The sequence below is a fragment of the Mus caroli genome, chromosome 3 (assembly GCF_900094665.2).
Source record: "Mus caroli chromosome 3, CAROLI_EIJ_v1.1, whole genome shotgun sequence".
Lineage (NCBI taxonomy): Eukaryota > Metazoa > Chordata > Mammalia > Rodentia > Muridae > Mus > Mus caroli.
The window spans coordinates 45,113,498-45,130,701 of record NC_034572.1 but is presented as its reverse complement, the minus strand read 5'-3'; the positions used below and the strand labels follow the sequence as shown (position 1 = coordinate 45,130,701).

The 17,204-nt window shown below is 39.4% G+C and overlaps 1 protein-coding gene across 1 annotated transcript in view; it reads right to left on the bottom strand.

Annotated features, from left to right (window-relative positions):
• Positions 1-9,957: 9,957 nt before the first annotated feature.
• Positions 9,958-17,204, bottom strand: part of Naa15 (N(alpha)-acetyltransferase 15, NatA auxiliary subunit) — a 54,277-nt gene continuing 47,030 nt past the window's right edge. Inside the window, exons 18-20 of the mRNA XM_021158616.2 lie at positions 13,841-13,984; positions 12,497-12,594; positions 9,958-11,357 (exon numbers count right to left, since the gene is read on the bottom strand). Of these exons, the coding sequence (XP_021014275.1) occupies positions 11,157-11,357; positions 12,497-12,594; positions 13,841-13,984 (443 nt within the window). The 3' untranslated portion in view covers positions 9,958-11,156. The remainder of the gene's footprint in view (positions 11,358-12,496; positions 12,595-13,840; positions 13,985-17,204) is intronic.

The window sequence follows — 17,204 nt, the reverse complement described above, 5'->3', positions numbered from 1 at the left end:
CTGTGGGATGTTGTGGTTGGGCCCTGGTTACTCCTTCCAGAAATAAGACTCAGACTCAAAATATATCTGCAAATATCTTGGCCATATAGCTAGATTCTTCTCTGATTAGATATAAATTAAAATATCCCGTTTATTCTAGCCTACATTCTGCCATGTGGCTGGTTACCTGTGCTCAGGTACCCTGAGTTCATCCCATCATATCTTCCTGGCAAATCTTCCCACCTCCTTCTCTCCCAGAATTCTTTCTTCCCAACTCTTATTTCCTGCCTAAGCCATAAGCCATAGGCTTTTTAACTGATAGGTGATGCATCTATACAATACACAAAGATGTTCTTGATACAGGATGTTTTATGAAGAGCGTTTCAGACACTTCATCTTCTGGCTTGGGGAAAGCAGCAGGATGAGGAGGTGTAATCGGCAGGAGTAAATTCCACAGGGTCCCAGTTAGCTAATTCAGTGGATGATGTCAAGGATGGTGATGGAGATGACAGGACAGCCTGTTCTCTGTTCCTTTCTCGTTGTGACCAGGACAGTAGTGACAGTGTGTTAGAAAAGAGGATGTGAGCAGGACACCTGCCTTGGGTCTAGTGCTGAGGGACTCAAGCCATGAACCATGGCTGCAGATTTTAAGTGAATCTGAGGAAACCATGTTGATAGTAGATCAGGTGTGTGTTCCAGTAATGGATGAAGGAAATGTCTAGAAAAGCTAAGGATACAGGGTCTCAAGGATCAAAACAAATTAGGAGGAGAGTCAGAAGTTAGGCCAGATTAGATGGGATTAAAGTTCAATATAATGGAGACTGAGAGATGGCTCAGTGGTTAAGAGCACTAGGTGCTCTTCCAGAGGCTCCGGATTCATTTGCCAGCACCCACATGACAACTCACAACTGTTTGTAACACCAGATCCAGGGGATTTGACACCCTTACACAGACATACACACGGCACATAGAATAAAAGTAAACAGATCATTTATGAAAAGTTCTATACAATGGTTCCTGGTGTGGTGGTGTATGCCTGTAAGAACAGAGTTTGGGAAACTGAGGCAGGAAGCTCATAAAATCAAGGCCAGCATACTTTTAGTTCAACCTCAGATATATAGCCAGGCCCTGACTATGTCACAAACAAGTAAATGGGGAAAAAATGATTTTGAGACAGAATCTTTATGTAGTCCTGGCTGTCCTGGACCTCAGTATATAAACCAGGCTGGCCTTGAACTCACAGAAGTCATTCTGCCTCTGCCTCCCAAGTGCTGGGATTAAAGGCATGCCCCACACACCTGGCCACATACATGGAATTTATGGGGGAAGCTGGGGTATAAAATTTGACAATATTTCAGATTTCATAAAGAATAACATTTTGTTACAGATAGCAATGCTCTTCAGACACAAAATATGGTGAAACACAACTTGATAGTTTATACTAAAAGCCTTTTCTATTAAATAAATAAATAAAGCATGAGCATTGCCTAAACATTCTGGAGACACACTCCAAGATAAGCAATTAGATAAAATAGCAAAGGTTTTTTAAAAGTCATGTAGGCAATGCCAAGACAGTGGTAGAATATATAATTGGCGTGTACAAGGCGTGGGTTCAAAGGAGAAAAAGCTGATAGTTTGTCAGCCAGGAAAGGTGGCACATAGCCATGATCCCGGGTCCTCAGAAGGATAAGGCAGCAGGATCTCAAGTTCAAAGGATAAGGCAAGAGCAGAGGCAGGGTGACTGCTGTGAGTTCAAGGCCAGCCTGGTTTATATACTGAGGTCCAGGACTACATAAAGATTCTCTCTCAAACAAACAGTATACCTATTATGTCCTTATAATGCCAAATAAAAAATAAATATGTATATGTTAAAAAAAAAAAAAAAGCTCAGTGGTAAGCCATTTACCTAACAAGGCCCTGCATTGATCCCCAGTACCAAGTACCCTTAAAATCTCAACAATTATCTTAGGATAACATTTATGAATGACTAAACTTGTTTTTTTTTTTTTTTTTTTTTTTTTTTTTCTACAGTAGATATATATAGTGAAAAAGTGATTTCTCCAAAATAGGATGCTGGGTATGGCTGTTAAACTGTTCACTGGTGCCCTCTAGTGGCTACACAGGGAGACTGTGCTTTTCCATGAGCCATTTTTAGTAACATAAATATAATTAAAGAGTAATACTGGAGCTAATGGCAGAGCACATCTTAGCATCTGTGAGGCACATTTGATCTCTAGCACCAGAAGTGGTTATTTTTTAAAGCCACTTAGTTACAACTATCATTTTATAGTTGATAAATATAAAAGTCAGAGCTGGGCGTGGTGGCGCACGCCTTTGATCCTAGCACTAGGGAGGCAGAGGCAGGTGGATTTCTGAGTTTGAGGCCAGCCTGGTCTACAAAGTGAGTTCCAGGACAGCCAGGACTATACAGAGAAACCCTGTCTCAAAAAACCACACACACATATGTGTATACATATATATATCAAAAAACTTAAGACACTTTTTCTGCTTCAACTGGGACATAGCTCAGTTGGGAGAGTGCCTACTTAGCATATGTAAAGCTCTAGGTTCAACTTGTAGAGCTTCATAAAACTGGGTATGGTGGTGTACTCTACTCCCAACCCTTGGGAGATGGAGTTGGAACACCAGACTTTCAGGAGCATCCTCTCTGAATTCTACACCATTTCTCCACCAAACCTCTCTTCATACTTCTTTCCCGCTGCAACTATCTTTCCTCTTTACAACCCCCCTTCTTCATGTATTTCTTCAACTGGGTACAAATCATTCCTTCTGGGCTATTATGTATCAGTTACATTCCACTTTTCCTTTTGGTTTAAACCTATGTACAATTACAGTCCGTATATACGTGCTGATGAGTATGTACCGTGTGTGCACCCAGATTGATGACAGAGATCAATGTCAGGTATCCTCTATAAGTCTCAATCTTTTGGGGTGTGGAGAGAACGTTTCTCAGAGATCCTTGTCTGTTCTGGAACTTGCTATGTAGAGCAGGCCTGCTTCTGTCTCCCAAGTGCTGGAACTAAACCCAGGTCCTCTAGAACAGTCAGTGTTCTTAAGCACTAAGCCATCTCTCTCTCCAGCCCCTATCTTATTTTGAATTACATATCTGTGTGCATGTGTGTGAGCAGCCACATCACAACATACACATGGATATCGGTGGAGTTCCACCATGTGAGTCCCAGGTCAGCACTCGGATGTCTGAGGCCCTCACCTGGAGCTACTTCACCAGCCTGAGTGCTGAAGACCCTGGTCTCTGCCTGTATCAGGCCAACCGGCCAGCACCCCAGGAATCCTCTCACCTCTATGGCCAGCACCCCAGGGATCCTCTCATCTCTAACTCCCAAAGGCTGAAATTCTAAGTGAGCCTGAGTTCTATGTAGGTGCAGGGGTATGAACTCAGGTGCTCAAGCTTGCCTGGAAAGACTTTACCAAGATAGCCAATTTCCCCAGCTCCATGGAAGGCAATTCTTAATTAAGTTTTGCTAATTTACTCATTTTAGCTACAGAACTTTACATAGTTCAATTTATCCATTCCTATTTAGACATTCTTGTGTTAGTGGATGGGGGAGGGGATTTGGTTTTGTTTTGTTTGTGTAGCCCTGGTTTTTCATTCTGTAGATCAGGCTGGCCTTGAACTCTTAAGATTGTTGGAATTAAAAGCATTCAATATAACCGCCCAGCAACACTCTTGTATTTTATACAAATATAATTTGTAAAAGTTAAAATTTGCAGGGTATCAAGGAAAGAATTATGAAGTGCTTCCTGAAACATTGGCCCAGTGAGCCATAGCGGGCGATGATGACGAGGAATAATGAGAACAGCAATACTGACAAGAACAACCTTGTCTACTCTACACTGGGCTACAGGGGGAAAAAGTTAAAAGTTATATCTAAATGTCTGACCTAGAAATTTTTAGTACAGTGTCTGAGACATGAGTCTAACTTACCTGCAGGCTGCTGCGACAACTTCATTATACTGCTGTATGAAACCTTTAGAGTTTGTGCTGTTACTTGGCAATTGAGTCACAGGATCAAAGAAAATAATCTTACTAATGCTGGACCTTCTGTGAAGGCAGATCGAAAAATGGGAGACCTCCAGGTGTACCACGGTGAGGAATAATATAAACTCTAGAGAGGCAAGAAATAGTTTCAATCCTGCTACTTGTTTAATAACCACTAGCCAGCAGAAAACATCCCAGATACAACTGAGGCTGAGTGACAAAATTATCTATCTTTTAATTAATAACTATAAATACCAGCTAGATTTTGGAGTCTTACCCAGAATGTTTGGTCAACACCCTCAGCAGGTAAATTTACTTGACGACTTTGGAACCTGTCAATCCTTTTACCAACTTTGGCTCTACTGCCAAAGTTCCTGGCACAACTAAGACTCATAATAGGGATTCATTTATTTACAAGTAAATGCAATCTTGTAGTGAAAACAAATAGTCAAATTCAGCTGTTTTTAGAAGTACTGGATTGGTATTTAAAAGCCCAAGTATTTGTCCCTGTCCATTTAAAAGCACTGTTGTCTAGGGAAAATTCAAAGTTGATTCAATGACATAAAACTAACAGGTTGGCTTTTTCTCTGTTCTCTGCTGGTGTCTACAGTAAACATGACTTAAGTATCGGGATATTGTGGATGGTCAACTAATCAGAAAGCTTAACAGTTACAATTCTGGGATCATTTACTTAGTGTAAGAGAAGTTACAATCTTTAGGAAGCAGAGGCAGGCGGATTTCTGAGTTCGAGGCCAGCCTGGTCTACAGAGCGAGTTCCAGGACAGCCAGGGCTACACAGAGAAACCCTGCCTCCTCGAAAAACCAAAAAACAAAAACAAAAAAGTCACAATCTATGTTTCCATACTTTGTTGTTTATTGTTTATAGAGACACCTGGCTGTCCTGGAACTCACTCTGTAGAGTAGGCTATCCTCAAATTCTCTTGAATTTGCCTCCTCAGTACTAGGATTAAAAGAGTGCACCACCATGCCCAACTACGACAATGCCTTTTAACTTTGGATATACCTACTGGGCAGTGGTGGTGCACGCCTTTAATCCCAGCACTTGGGAGGCAGAGGCAGGTAGATTTCTGAGTTCAAGGCCAGCCTGGTCTACATAGTGACTTCCAGGACAGCCAAGGCTACACAGAGAAACCCTGTCTCGAAAAACCAAAAAAACAAAAACAAACAAAAAAACCACAAACAAAAAAACTTTGGATTTACCTTAGAATTAAAAAAAAAAAAAAAAAAGGTCAGGGTAAGTTAGACAGCTGTCAGTACTGATTAATACTAACTCAGATCATTTAATCACATTTCCCAGTGTGCCTGGGCAACAGATGTTTAGAGTTTTCCTGGGATTTGAATACAGGATCAGGGCTGAGTTTACAGTTTCAAGCACAACTGTGGACTAGAGCTGATGGCTGTGAATGACTCTCAATATGATACTGAGAAGCTAAACAATCCTGCATACTAAGACTATAGATGCTAGGCTATTAAAAGAAAGGTCTAGGGATGTAGTATGCCTGTCACCAATGTCCTTAATATTCTTTGAAGAATTAGAAAACAAGTGGCTGGGTGGGGGAGCATGTGGGGGACTTTTGGAAATGTAAATGAAATAAATACCCAATTTTAAAAAATTAAAAAAAAAAAAAAGAAAACAAGTGGCATCCTTTGTAGTAAGTCAGTCCTACTAGGCATGGCAGTACCTAGGAAGTGCCTGCTTCAAGATGAGCTCATTCAATGCCAACCAGTATCACAACAATGGAAAAACTGAGAGATGGTACTTCCACCACCCGTAGCCTACAAAGACACAATCATTTCTGATGAACTATATAAGAGCAAAGATTAATGTGGAAAATATACTGATAAAATCAATAAATATGATTACCTGTAGTATGTTGACATGATTCTACAAGGCCAACAGATAGAACCAAGAAGATGAATCTTCTATAACCATAGCTAAGGATTAGGAAATTTGAGTTTATGGATGACCTAAGTTCACAGTTATTGTTACCTTCTACATTCTGTGGGGCAATTATAGTCACACAAACCTCAACAGGAGTTTGAATATCTATTACGCATTGCTCTTATCCTTGTCTAAGATTGCATAGGTTTACTATGTGGGTGAAGGCACTTGCCACAAGCCTGATGTTTTGAGTTCAAATCTTGGGACTCATACATGGTAGAAGAGAATTGACTACTGCAAAGTGTCTTGGACCTCCAAGTTTATACACAATGAATAAAATTTTTAAAAATTAAAAATGGACTTACAGCCAGGCATGGTGGTGCACACCTTTAATTCCAGCACTGAGGGGGCAGAGGCAAATGGATCTCTCTGTGAGTTTGAGACCAGCCTGTGAGTTCCAGGGCAGCCACAGCTATGCACAGAAACTGTCTAGGGGTTCAGGGTGGGGAAGACTTACAAGAATTTAAGCCAACACATTAGTCATGTAACTTTGTAGACATTTCACTCACAAAAATTCTAGCAAACAGAAAATGTTCAATGGACTGTTTAAAACTATAAAACAGACTTTTTAAACTATAAAAACAAAAACAAGGGAAGCAGTTGGCTTATTCTTAGGTCCTTTTTAATGAATTTCTGAACAAGTGCTGAATACATGTTCCTAAATATGTCTATTGATCTCAGTTTTTAAAAACTAAGTTAACGAAGGTAAGAATTATTAGTATTTGGTATTCCAGAACCCAGGTGAATAGTCTTGTTACCATCTACTTGAAGTGGTGACTTGATCATTTTGAAAGATAACAGAGCAGCAATAGGATTACTTGAGGGTAGAGCTCCTAAGAAGAGCCAGTTTGAAAGAACAATGTAGCCATGTGTGTCCTGAAAAATCTGCAATTACAAAGTAAACAAGTGTTAAATTCATTCAGGACCAAACAGTGGAAAAGCAGAGGCAGCAGAGTCCCTGTGTCAGTGATGTACAGGTGAACAGAAGACAAGATCATTAGCTGAAATCAACTCAGGAGATCCAGAACACACTCTCAAAATCATGTCACTCCTACATGAGAACAAAGTTTGTCCTTAGGAAGGCCAGACCATCTTTACAATGAGATTACCAACATGTAGAAATAAGCCAACTGCATGAAATACAGGTTCTTAAAGTACAGACCAAGGCCTCACTTATGGGCAAGTGAAGTGTCTCCCAGGTGAAGGTGCCATGCAGTTTGACTCTTGAAGCACTTGTAAAGGCTAGGTAAAGGTGGGAAGTGAGATATGATCTAGGTAAGTTGTCCTGACTTACACACAATGCACTCCCCACACATAGCACGTGTGTGCACACATAATTTTTTTAAAGTCTTCATAGATAGGCAAGGTACATGTGTTCAATCACAGCACTCAGGAAAGGAAGGCTGACCTCTGTGCTGGAGGCCAGCAGGGGCTACACAGACCTCAGAATAGTTTGTTGCACTGGTAGTAACAGCCTTAAGTTTTCTATAAGCCTTTAAACAAAGGCTGTCATCTGGTTTTGGTAAATAAAACAGAGGTTATAACATCAGTAAATTCTAATTTATACCATACCAAACTTTTTTCTAAGCTATTCTTTCTTCTAGCTCTTATCCCAAGATGATGTTGCTGGAGGACCCACTGCATACACAAATGGCCGACTTCTGACTCCCACAGGCTTCGTCCCTGCTTTGCCTTTGCAGGGCAGCCCTCAACTCCATCTCCCAAGTGCTGGGATTATAAGCATGTACTCTCACACGCAGCACCCTTAGTTTTTGTTTGTGTGTGTTTTTTAAAAAATATTATGGGTATGTCTTCAAGGAAGTAGGCTCATTTTACTCCATTTACTAGAGAGTATATATACAAGACACCCTTTGTTAGGTAAAGCCTTCTTCAGAACCTCCTACACACCACAAAGACTTTCCACAACCAGCTTATAGCTGCAGAAGGGAAAAGTGAAACTTGATAACCTTTTCCAAAAGCTTTTTATTGCTACAAGTGGTTCAATTTTCAACCAGCAGAAACTGAAACCATTTCTGCTTCCTATGGCGCACACAGCCAATTCATGGGTTTCTGTCTTAGACTTAACAATGGGTTCAGCAAAGCTTAGACAACAGCAAAAGGGTAGTAAGAATCCTTAAATGTAAAAACCAGGAGCACGATGCAGAAAGGAAGACTCTTCGCATCAGGAAGGTCGATCTGCAGAATCCAAGGACAGTAATTATCTAAAATAACAAATGCCCTAGCATTTTCAGTATTTTCCTTTTAGCTTTCCCCAAATATATGCTATGCCCGGCAACAGAAAGTCTTACCAATTGATTAGAAAGGATTTGAGTTTGTCACAACGCTCCATGGTTTTCTGAGCTCTTCATACATTCACAGCTTTCACTTCACAGCTGAGAGTAGTAGAGCATGCGGTACAATCACGGTGAAAAAACAGGGCCTCGTGTAAGACCCAGAAAGCTTTCCAGCAACATCGGCACTACTTTTAGTCATGCTATTAGAGATCATTTTATTGTGCATAATAAATACAGGAAAAAATGGTGAAAATGGATGACTCACCTATCTAATTAAAGCTAGGTAAACTAAGCTCGTCAGAGTGTAGCTTTTCAAAGAGACATGACAGTGAGTGAGTATGAAGAAACAGAAGGATTTTTACTTTCCTATATGAATGAATACAGGCCGAGGGACCCTTCTTAGGAAAAGGGTTGAGAACACCAGTTCTTAGCAATAAACATAAGGCACTTGTTTAGATTACAACATCACACTGCATTTTTCCAACTTGTTTATCTAACCCTGTTTTCCCCCACAGTATCACTGATAATTAACTGAATATGAACGGGGTAAATGTGAAATGATCCAGTTGAAATATATACTCAGAGTAAAGTACAATGTTTTTGGTGAACCCAGTCAAGGTCCTGTGACACCAGACAATGTATCCACTGTCAAATAAACCTGAAAGAAAATAAAGATTTATTCAATAATTCCAGTAAATTGGTTGGAATACAATATACATGACAGGAATCTTACTCCTCTCAGGTGGCATCGGAATCGGAGTTCTGAGTACTTCTGAGTATTCATTCTAAGACAATCTACATCATTTAAACATTGTCAAGACAAACAGACAGATTTCATTGTGATATACAGTAGAATTTAAACAAATACACACACACACACACGCACGCACGCACACACACACCTACTATATGGCTGGTGCCTCCTCCAACACTGAATCAGTAGCGGACATACCACTAGTGTTCTTCCAAACAACAGGAACCTTAGTTATCACTCACAGGAGAAAAATTCGTAAAGTCTGCTCGCTTTTTTTTGCCATCTGTTAAGATGTTCCTGAGACAGGGCCTGTTAAAGCAAAGCACTGAAGTTCAGACTGGAAGTATCTTTGCATCACTAACCTGCTAGACTGGGATGTGGAATGCAGATCATGTACTATGAAATAAAAGGATCTGATCTTCTGAAAATTCCCTTTAGTGTATGTACTATGTATAACTAAAATACTACAAAAGTTCCATTTTATATACACTTAATTCATTGAACTTAATTGCTCAGACCTTGCAAACATAAAGAAATATTGAGCCTGAGGCTCGTTCTCAGTGTACAGGTTTGACTTGTTTAAGGCTCGGTTTCCCAATCCAAATGGTCACGTTTACTTTTCCTTTCCAATTTGAATTACATTCACAGGACCTGCCACCATCCTAGCCTCAGTGAAATCTGAACAAAGGAGCAGCATTCTGCTTAGTTCTGGAACTTTCCTGATACCACCACTTAGCCCGCTCTAAAAGCTCCCCTCTATACTAGCCCTACAGTGAGTTTCATTGCCTCTGGCTTGCAACCTCTGTTTCCACCTGTGCATTTCACAGAAGCCCAACTCAGGTTAGTGGAAATATTCACACAACTGTTTTTCAAAACAATTTATTGCATCATATTTGGTACCTTNAATTTATTGCATCATATTTGGTACCTTATGTTTGACAAAAAAAAAAAAAAAAAAAAAAAAAAAGAAATTACATTTGTAACTGCAGGAAAAAGAAGCTGGTCTGTTATTGAAAAAAAAAAAAATCTTGGGCCCTTTAAAAATTACAAAGTCTTGGGCTTGCCTGAAACAACTGAGCAAGAAATATATTCTTAGAAATGAAGGGCTTCAAGTATTACAAACCTGTGACACTGTGGAAAAGTTCCAGAGGTATCTAAACTGCAGCACTTTTTCTGCATATCGTGAACAAGGCCTGCTGAGGTTTTAGCTATTAGTCTCTTGATCAGTCATAGAATGGTAGTCAGGAGTTCTGCTCTTTAACTTCAAGCCATGGTAGAGTTTTCTTTTTTCACTCTCAGGTGAAAAATTCATGCTTGCTAATTAGTTGGTGCCACATCACAGTGCATTTGGTTCTTGCATTACAGTTTTAACAAGTTTGGCCAAAACAATGCTAAAGGTTTGCATTGTTATTTTAGTTCTTCAAGTTTTAGTTAAATTGAGATTGTTCCAACTGGTTCCTTCGGTTAAAAACTGTGGTACAAGAACACCAAACTGATCATGTACAGTGAATTTTGGAAACACAACACACGTACTGAACACCTTCTAGGTTTCACTTAATCCGCTTGGTAGCTATGTGTCCCAGTCTCTACAACGTCAAGCATGTGTTGTAGACGGCTCTGTACACAGTGATTCACATTGCATACTTCCTATGGTCAATCACCAACCCCGTAACAGAATCAGTCAGATGCTAAAGCCCCAACAACTCTTTGTGCTCAGTGAAAGAATCCAGTGCTAAAACAGCATTTATTTATGCTGTCTGAGATATAGCAAAATCTCACAAGACAAATTTAAAGTAATATTTCTGCCACACACCTGCTATGTTAGCTGTTATAGCCTCCAGATTTTATATAAATTAGTTAAAAACGTGGGAAGGGAAGGTAGGAATAGGATACGGATTTTTTTTTTCCTTTTAAACCCCTCAATTTTAGCAGCTTTTAATTTTTTAAGAAACTGAACCTATATCCTGTAATGTTAGATATTTTATATATAGTTTTCAGCAGGATAAAAAAACGTAAGACTATTTGAAGGCAAGAACATTTACTCCTCTCATTCTGTGTAAGTAAGAGCAATGCAGCAGGTGCGTGACAAAAATATTATACACTAGATATGGTCCAAAGTCATTCCATTTGCTTGTTTAATGATGTTCAGATTTCATTGGCCAGTTCTTCCGTTTCTGCAGAACTATCTCCGTTCACTGTGATCTTCATATCCTCTTCGTATCCAGGAGGCATGAAAGCCAAAGCATAAGGGAAAAGCTTATGACAACTTGCTCTGTAGGCTTCGGCAGCTTCTTTACAGTCTCCTAGGCTACCATCACACAAGGCTTCCAACACCTCCATGCAAGTCTAAAGAACAGAAAGGCTCATGTCACAACTCAAGGCAGAAAACAGGTTCAACATCAACCATTTCCAAAATAAGAAAGAAATGGATTTTTAATGGAAACAAAAGCATTTCCTCCAGCCCATAAATTTCATTATGATGGTCTTCAAGGCACGATTCAACCATTTCTTCATAAATGGAGGGTAAATGCCAAAAAGAAAGAGACAAGAATATGAATATTTGATGATACACATAATGTATTTTAAAAAGTACTCTTTTTTAAAAAGTACTTTGAGCAAGCACACAACTTTATGAAATGACTTTACCTTAACGTAGCTTGGCCCTGCGTATAAATGTTAAATTACATTGTCAATGCCAATGTAAGCATATAGGTCACTTTACTTCCTTTTCCTTCTTTTGCGAAAGCAATGTGCCAGTAAAACCAAACACTAGCCCTGAAATGGTAGTCCATGTTTAATCCCAGCAACTTGTGAGCCACAGGCAGGCAGATCTTCATGAGTTCAAGGCCAGCCTGGTCTACATAGTGAGTCTAGTCCAGCCAAGGCTACATAGTAAGGACATTCCAACAACAACAAAATTAAACCCTGTTATTTAACTTTGAATTAAAATTGAGGGATCTTGAGGCTAGAAAGATCAAACTAGTAGACTTCCACCTAACCTGGTATACATATGCACAAGAACACACACACACACACACACACACACACACACACACACACACANGCTCAGTGGGTAAGAGCACCCGACTGCTCTTCTGAAGGTCCGGAGTTCAAATCCCAGCAACCACATGGTGGCTCACAACCATCTGTAACAAAGATCTGATGCCCTCTTCTGGAGTGTCTGAAGACAGCTACAGTGTACTTACATATAATAAATAAATTAATTAAAAAAAAAATTCATTGTCCTTAGTTAGAGGTAGTTAGTTTTTCTTCTAGAGAGACTATTTAAAATAAATCAATAGGACTGGAGAGATGGCTCAGTGGTTAAGAGCACCGACTGCTCTTCCGAAGGTTCTGAGTTCAAATCCCAGCAACCACAATGTGGCTCAGTAATGAGATCTGATGTCCTCTTCTGCTGCATCTGAAGACAGTTACAGTGTACTTAGATATAATAATAAATAAAATAAATCAATAGACCCTGTTACCTGAAGGTTTCTATTGGTGAGGGATCCATCAAGTGTTGTTGCCAGCTCTATTGCTCGTTTTTGACTAGAAGAATCTAAGTAATACACCATTTTGGCAGCTAAGTGGAAAGAAAGAGGAGGTTTAGGAACCTTCAACAGAATTCTTTACCTCTACTCGCTTAAATATAAAGTAGAAGATATGTGCATAAAATACTACTTGCTAGCCATAGGAGACACTTACTACAACAACCTGAGAGGGCTGAACTAAAGGAGGAGAAAGGATTAAGGTATCTATGTAACCACCTAATGGTTAGAATGCGTTAAGTAGACCATGCATAAAAAAGAACATGAAGCAATACAAATATTCTAATACATTTCTTGGTTTAATGAGATTATGAATCATTTTTCTACTAAAATAAATATAATTTGGTAGTGAAGGGGAAATGGTTCGTAATTTCCTATGGAATGAAAGGACAGCCAGCTTTATAGGTCTGAGATGAAAGTTTCTGTTCAGTTTCCCACAGCAGCACACAAAGCACCTAAGCTTTTCCCAGGTTCACTTGGTTGTGTCTGAGACACAGTTTGCTGTGTTGTTCTCATCTAGAACTTGTAAAATCAACCAGGCTGCCTATAACCACATAGAGATCTACCACCTCTGCCTCCCGAATCCTGGGATTACAGGCATGTTCCACCACCACCTGTCTTTAACCAGATATTTTTAAAGAATACTAACAAATTCCAGACTTTTGTTCAAGGTGAATGATTCTTCTTGCCTCGGGCTTTTTGAAATGTAGGATAGTTTTCAGGTGTTTAGCTTACCAAGATAAACACATAAGCAAGAGAAATCAAAAACCACACTAAATGAGCTTTATGATCACAAGTAGGGAGGCATGCGAACACAAGCCCAACCTGCACAGTATTGTAATGTACACTTAAATTCACTCTGGGGTGGGTTGCATACTGGAAATAAAACCCACTTAAATTCACTTATACTTCTTGGGTGGGGTGGCAGGTGCCATTAATGCCAGCATTTGGAGATAGAAGCAGGCAGACCTTTCTGAATTAGAGGCTAGCCTTGTCTACCTAGTGAGTTCTAGGTTATATAATGAGGACCTGTTCAAAACCAAACCAATCAACTGTATTCATTTATTTATAATGTCGGTGCTAAGCGTTTACTGTAACAATTCTGTCTCACCAAAGTCTGAGCTATAAAGGAAGCATGTAACATTGCCTGTTTTCCTAGTATTAAAAGTACAGTGCACATCGCCAGTTTGAGCAAAATATATATCTTACCTTGGCAGTGATCCATTAAAGCATTAAAGTTGCTCAAGAAGGCTACTAAAAGGATCAAATAAAAGTGATTACCTGATAATCTATGTGGCAATGAATCAGAATTCCTTTTCAGAAAGGTTTCATTGAAATTCTTTGGATTTGTTGCTCCAAAAAGACGATTCATTTCTTGTTTTAATACTGTTCTAACTGTTTCGGGTAAGTCTTTACTTTCACACACTGTTGAATAAATGAAAAACAAACTCTCTTAGCAGTTAGATACTCTGATAAAGCCTGAGTAAGACACCTTTACTAGTTAAAACAAAAATGAAATGTGGTCAACTTCCCTTGCCTGACCTTTATCTTAGGAACTATGTAGACAGAACTATTCTCTTTATAATAAACATTAAACAGCATAAGGGGTAACCTAGAAGATGCTTTAAGAAAAAGCTACTGTGTGCCACTCTAATTGTGTAACTGGTATCCAATAAATTATACTGACTATTTTACTATAGTTTTAAAAACAGTAAGCAGATTTTCCTCAGCTAAAAAACTCTGCTGCACCTCGCTTCGGAAAAACAGTAGAGCTGGCTCTCAAGGTTTAAGCGTAGATGAGCCAGCCCCAACTGAGAGCATGAGACCAGGAAAGCTGGCTCTGCCCCTTGCTGGTGGTGGCATTGAATGAGCCAGTTGGGACAGGACAGGAGAGCTTGCTCACTAGAGTTTGTGTAGGAGAGCTAGCTGCTGGACTGACCAGCTTAGCTACTTCTCATGCACAGATAAGGGCTTTGAATTGGCCCACTTCTACATCTACTCCATTGATGAACTGCAGGATTACATGAAGGGACTGGTCATATAGATCCAAAACACGGGGCAAGAACAGGATATTCAAGAGAAATCCCAGTGAGGTCCCAGTACTGATAGTGTAGCAGAAGCCAGAGGCCTCAAATCAGACTCACTGCAATGCAACAACTCATCATCAAGATGACCGTTAGCAAGCAAAAATTGTTGGGGTTGGAGGGGGTGGGAGGGTGGGGGGAAAAGTGTGTGGACAGGTGGTAGCAAGGGTGGAAGGTGGTTATGAGAGGAGAGGGAGATGATTGGGATGCATGATGTAAAATACACAAAGAACCAATAAAAAGTTAAAAAACAAATGTGACAAGCACACATCCCATAACCTGAAAATATGCAACATATGCCAACATTTTCTATGTATTTATTTGTATTTGATTTTCAGGTTATATAATGAGCTGCTAAGAATGGGTTTCAGCATTCCCTTTCCCTAACACATTATACTGAATTAGACATAGCCAACACACAGCTATAAAGCAAGTAATTCACCAATGTGCTACTTAAACAGCGTGTATTTTATGAAGCTGAATAGCCCAATTAAATTGCTAGAACCTTTAATTTAGCCTTATTATAGTTGTACTTCTAAATTCTTCTGACCACTTATCAACTTTTCAGGAAGGAAAGCAGAAAAGGAGTAAGATTACTCCTTTTATTATTCCTAAAATAGACTCTAGCCAACTGCAATGAACACTATCTCCTGTGAGATAAAAAGTAATTTCCGTGGGCCCTATCCCGTGGTATGGCTGAATACTGTGGGGAAGCTTTATATATAAACAGAAAGCAACTGTATAGATTTCATTACTTTTGGAAAGTTAATGGTTTTCATTATTGTTTTTAATTTATTTGCTTCAGGGGGAAAAATGGAGGGGGAAAAACACTGTAAAATTAAAATGCAGTGAGAGACAGAGAGAAAAAGAGAGAGACAGAGAGAGTCAGACCCAAGCAGACTGACTGAGTGTGTGTATGAAAATCCCTATCTCCAGGCCTGCAAGATGACTTGGAGGGTAAAGGAACTTGTTACAAAGCTAACAACTTAATGATGCTCAGAGAACATGTGGCTTCCACATATTCACTATGATGCTGGCACATAAAACCAAATACATAAACTCCCAACCTGACTAACAGTCATTTGCAAAAACTATTCTCACTTAGTAATTACACACACACACACCCTCTTTGATGCTCATTCACTTTTTAAAGTTAGCAAGTCAGGCATAGTGGTGCTCCAGAGGCAGAGGCAGACAGGTCTTTGTGAGTTCAAGGCCAGTATAGGACACTCTAGGTCAGCCACTACCTAATGAGACCCTGAAAAGAAGAAGGGCTTGGAAAAACCACAAAAAAATCAATCTTGTACACTGTAGCTGAGTTTCCCAAGAAGGTATCAATTATCTGTACTTTTAAGCAGGAAAAAGCAAAAGAACCCCAACCCCAAAGCACCACCACCAACAACAAAACCCTAACTAAGGAGGTAAAGCTAAGATGTTATTTAGAGGCTAGAAAGATGACTCAGTGGTGGAGAGCTCCTGCTGCCTTGGAGAAAACCTGGTTCAGTTCCTGGCATTCTCTTTTAACTTATATCTGGCATGCACAAAATACAAATACATAAATACACACATACATAATACATACATGCACACAAACCATTCATGTAATAAATAAATGTTGAGTCAGACAGTGGTGTATACCTTTAATACTAGGCAGGAGGATCTCTATGTGTTCCAGGCTAGGTTGGTCTAATTGGGGAGTTCCAGGACAGCCAGGACTACATAGAGAGACCCCTGTCTCAAACAAACAAACAAACAAACAAACAAACAATTTAATAAATCTTTAAGCCGGGCGGTGGTGGTGCACACCTTTAATCCCAGCACTTGGGAGGCAGAGGCAGGCGGATTTCTGAGTCCAAGGCCAGCCTGGTCTACAAAGTGAGTTTCAGGACAGCCAGGGCTACACAGAGAAACCCTGCCTCAAAAATAAATAAATAAATAAATAAATAAATAAATAAATCTCTAAAACTATGATAACAAAAATTTCATAATGACTTATTGCTAATGACTAGTGGACAGAATATATATATAAAACCTTTATTACTTTCCATGATAGGTTAGTAAGTCTCAAGAATCAAGGAAAGTTAATTACCAATAAGAGGTCAGGTAAAAAAATAAATCATTTTCTAATGAACTTTTATTTGGTTTTTCTAACACCCTAAACTGAAATTGTATTTAGTTCAAGCTATTAGCTTCTCAGCAGACAGAACTAAGTAATATCTTCCCAGGATAGTTGGCACGTTAAAATGGGTAGAGAACGCTCATATTTTATGTGAGATTAGTAAAAACCCACTGTAAGGTTGTAGTATAGAAAATATTAAATAATTATTGTCAAAAAAGAACAAAATAACATGGTGCTGGCACATCCCTTTAATTCCAGTACCAGGGAGGCAAAGGCAGGCAGATGTCTGAGTTCTAAGCCAGCATGGTCTATAGAGCAAGTTCCAGGACAGCCAGCATAATATGGAGGAACCTTGATTCAGAAAACAAAACAAATCAAATAACCAAACAAAAATTATAGGAGCTGGGCATAATGGTGAATGTTTTTTTTTTTTTTTTTTTTT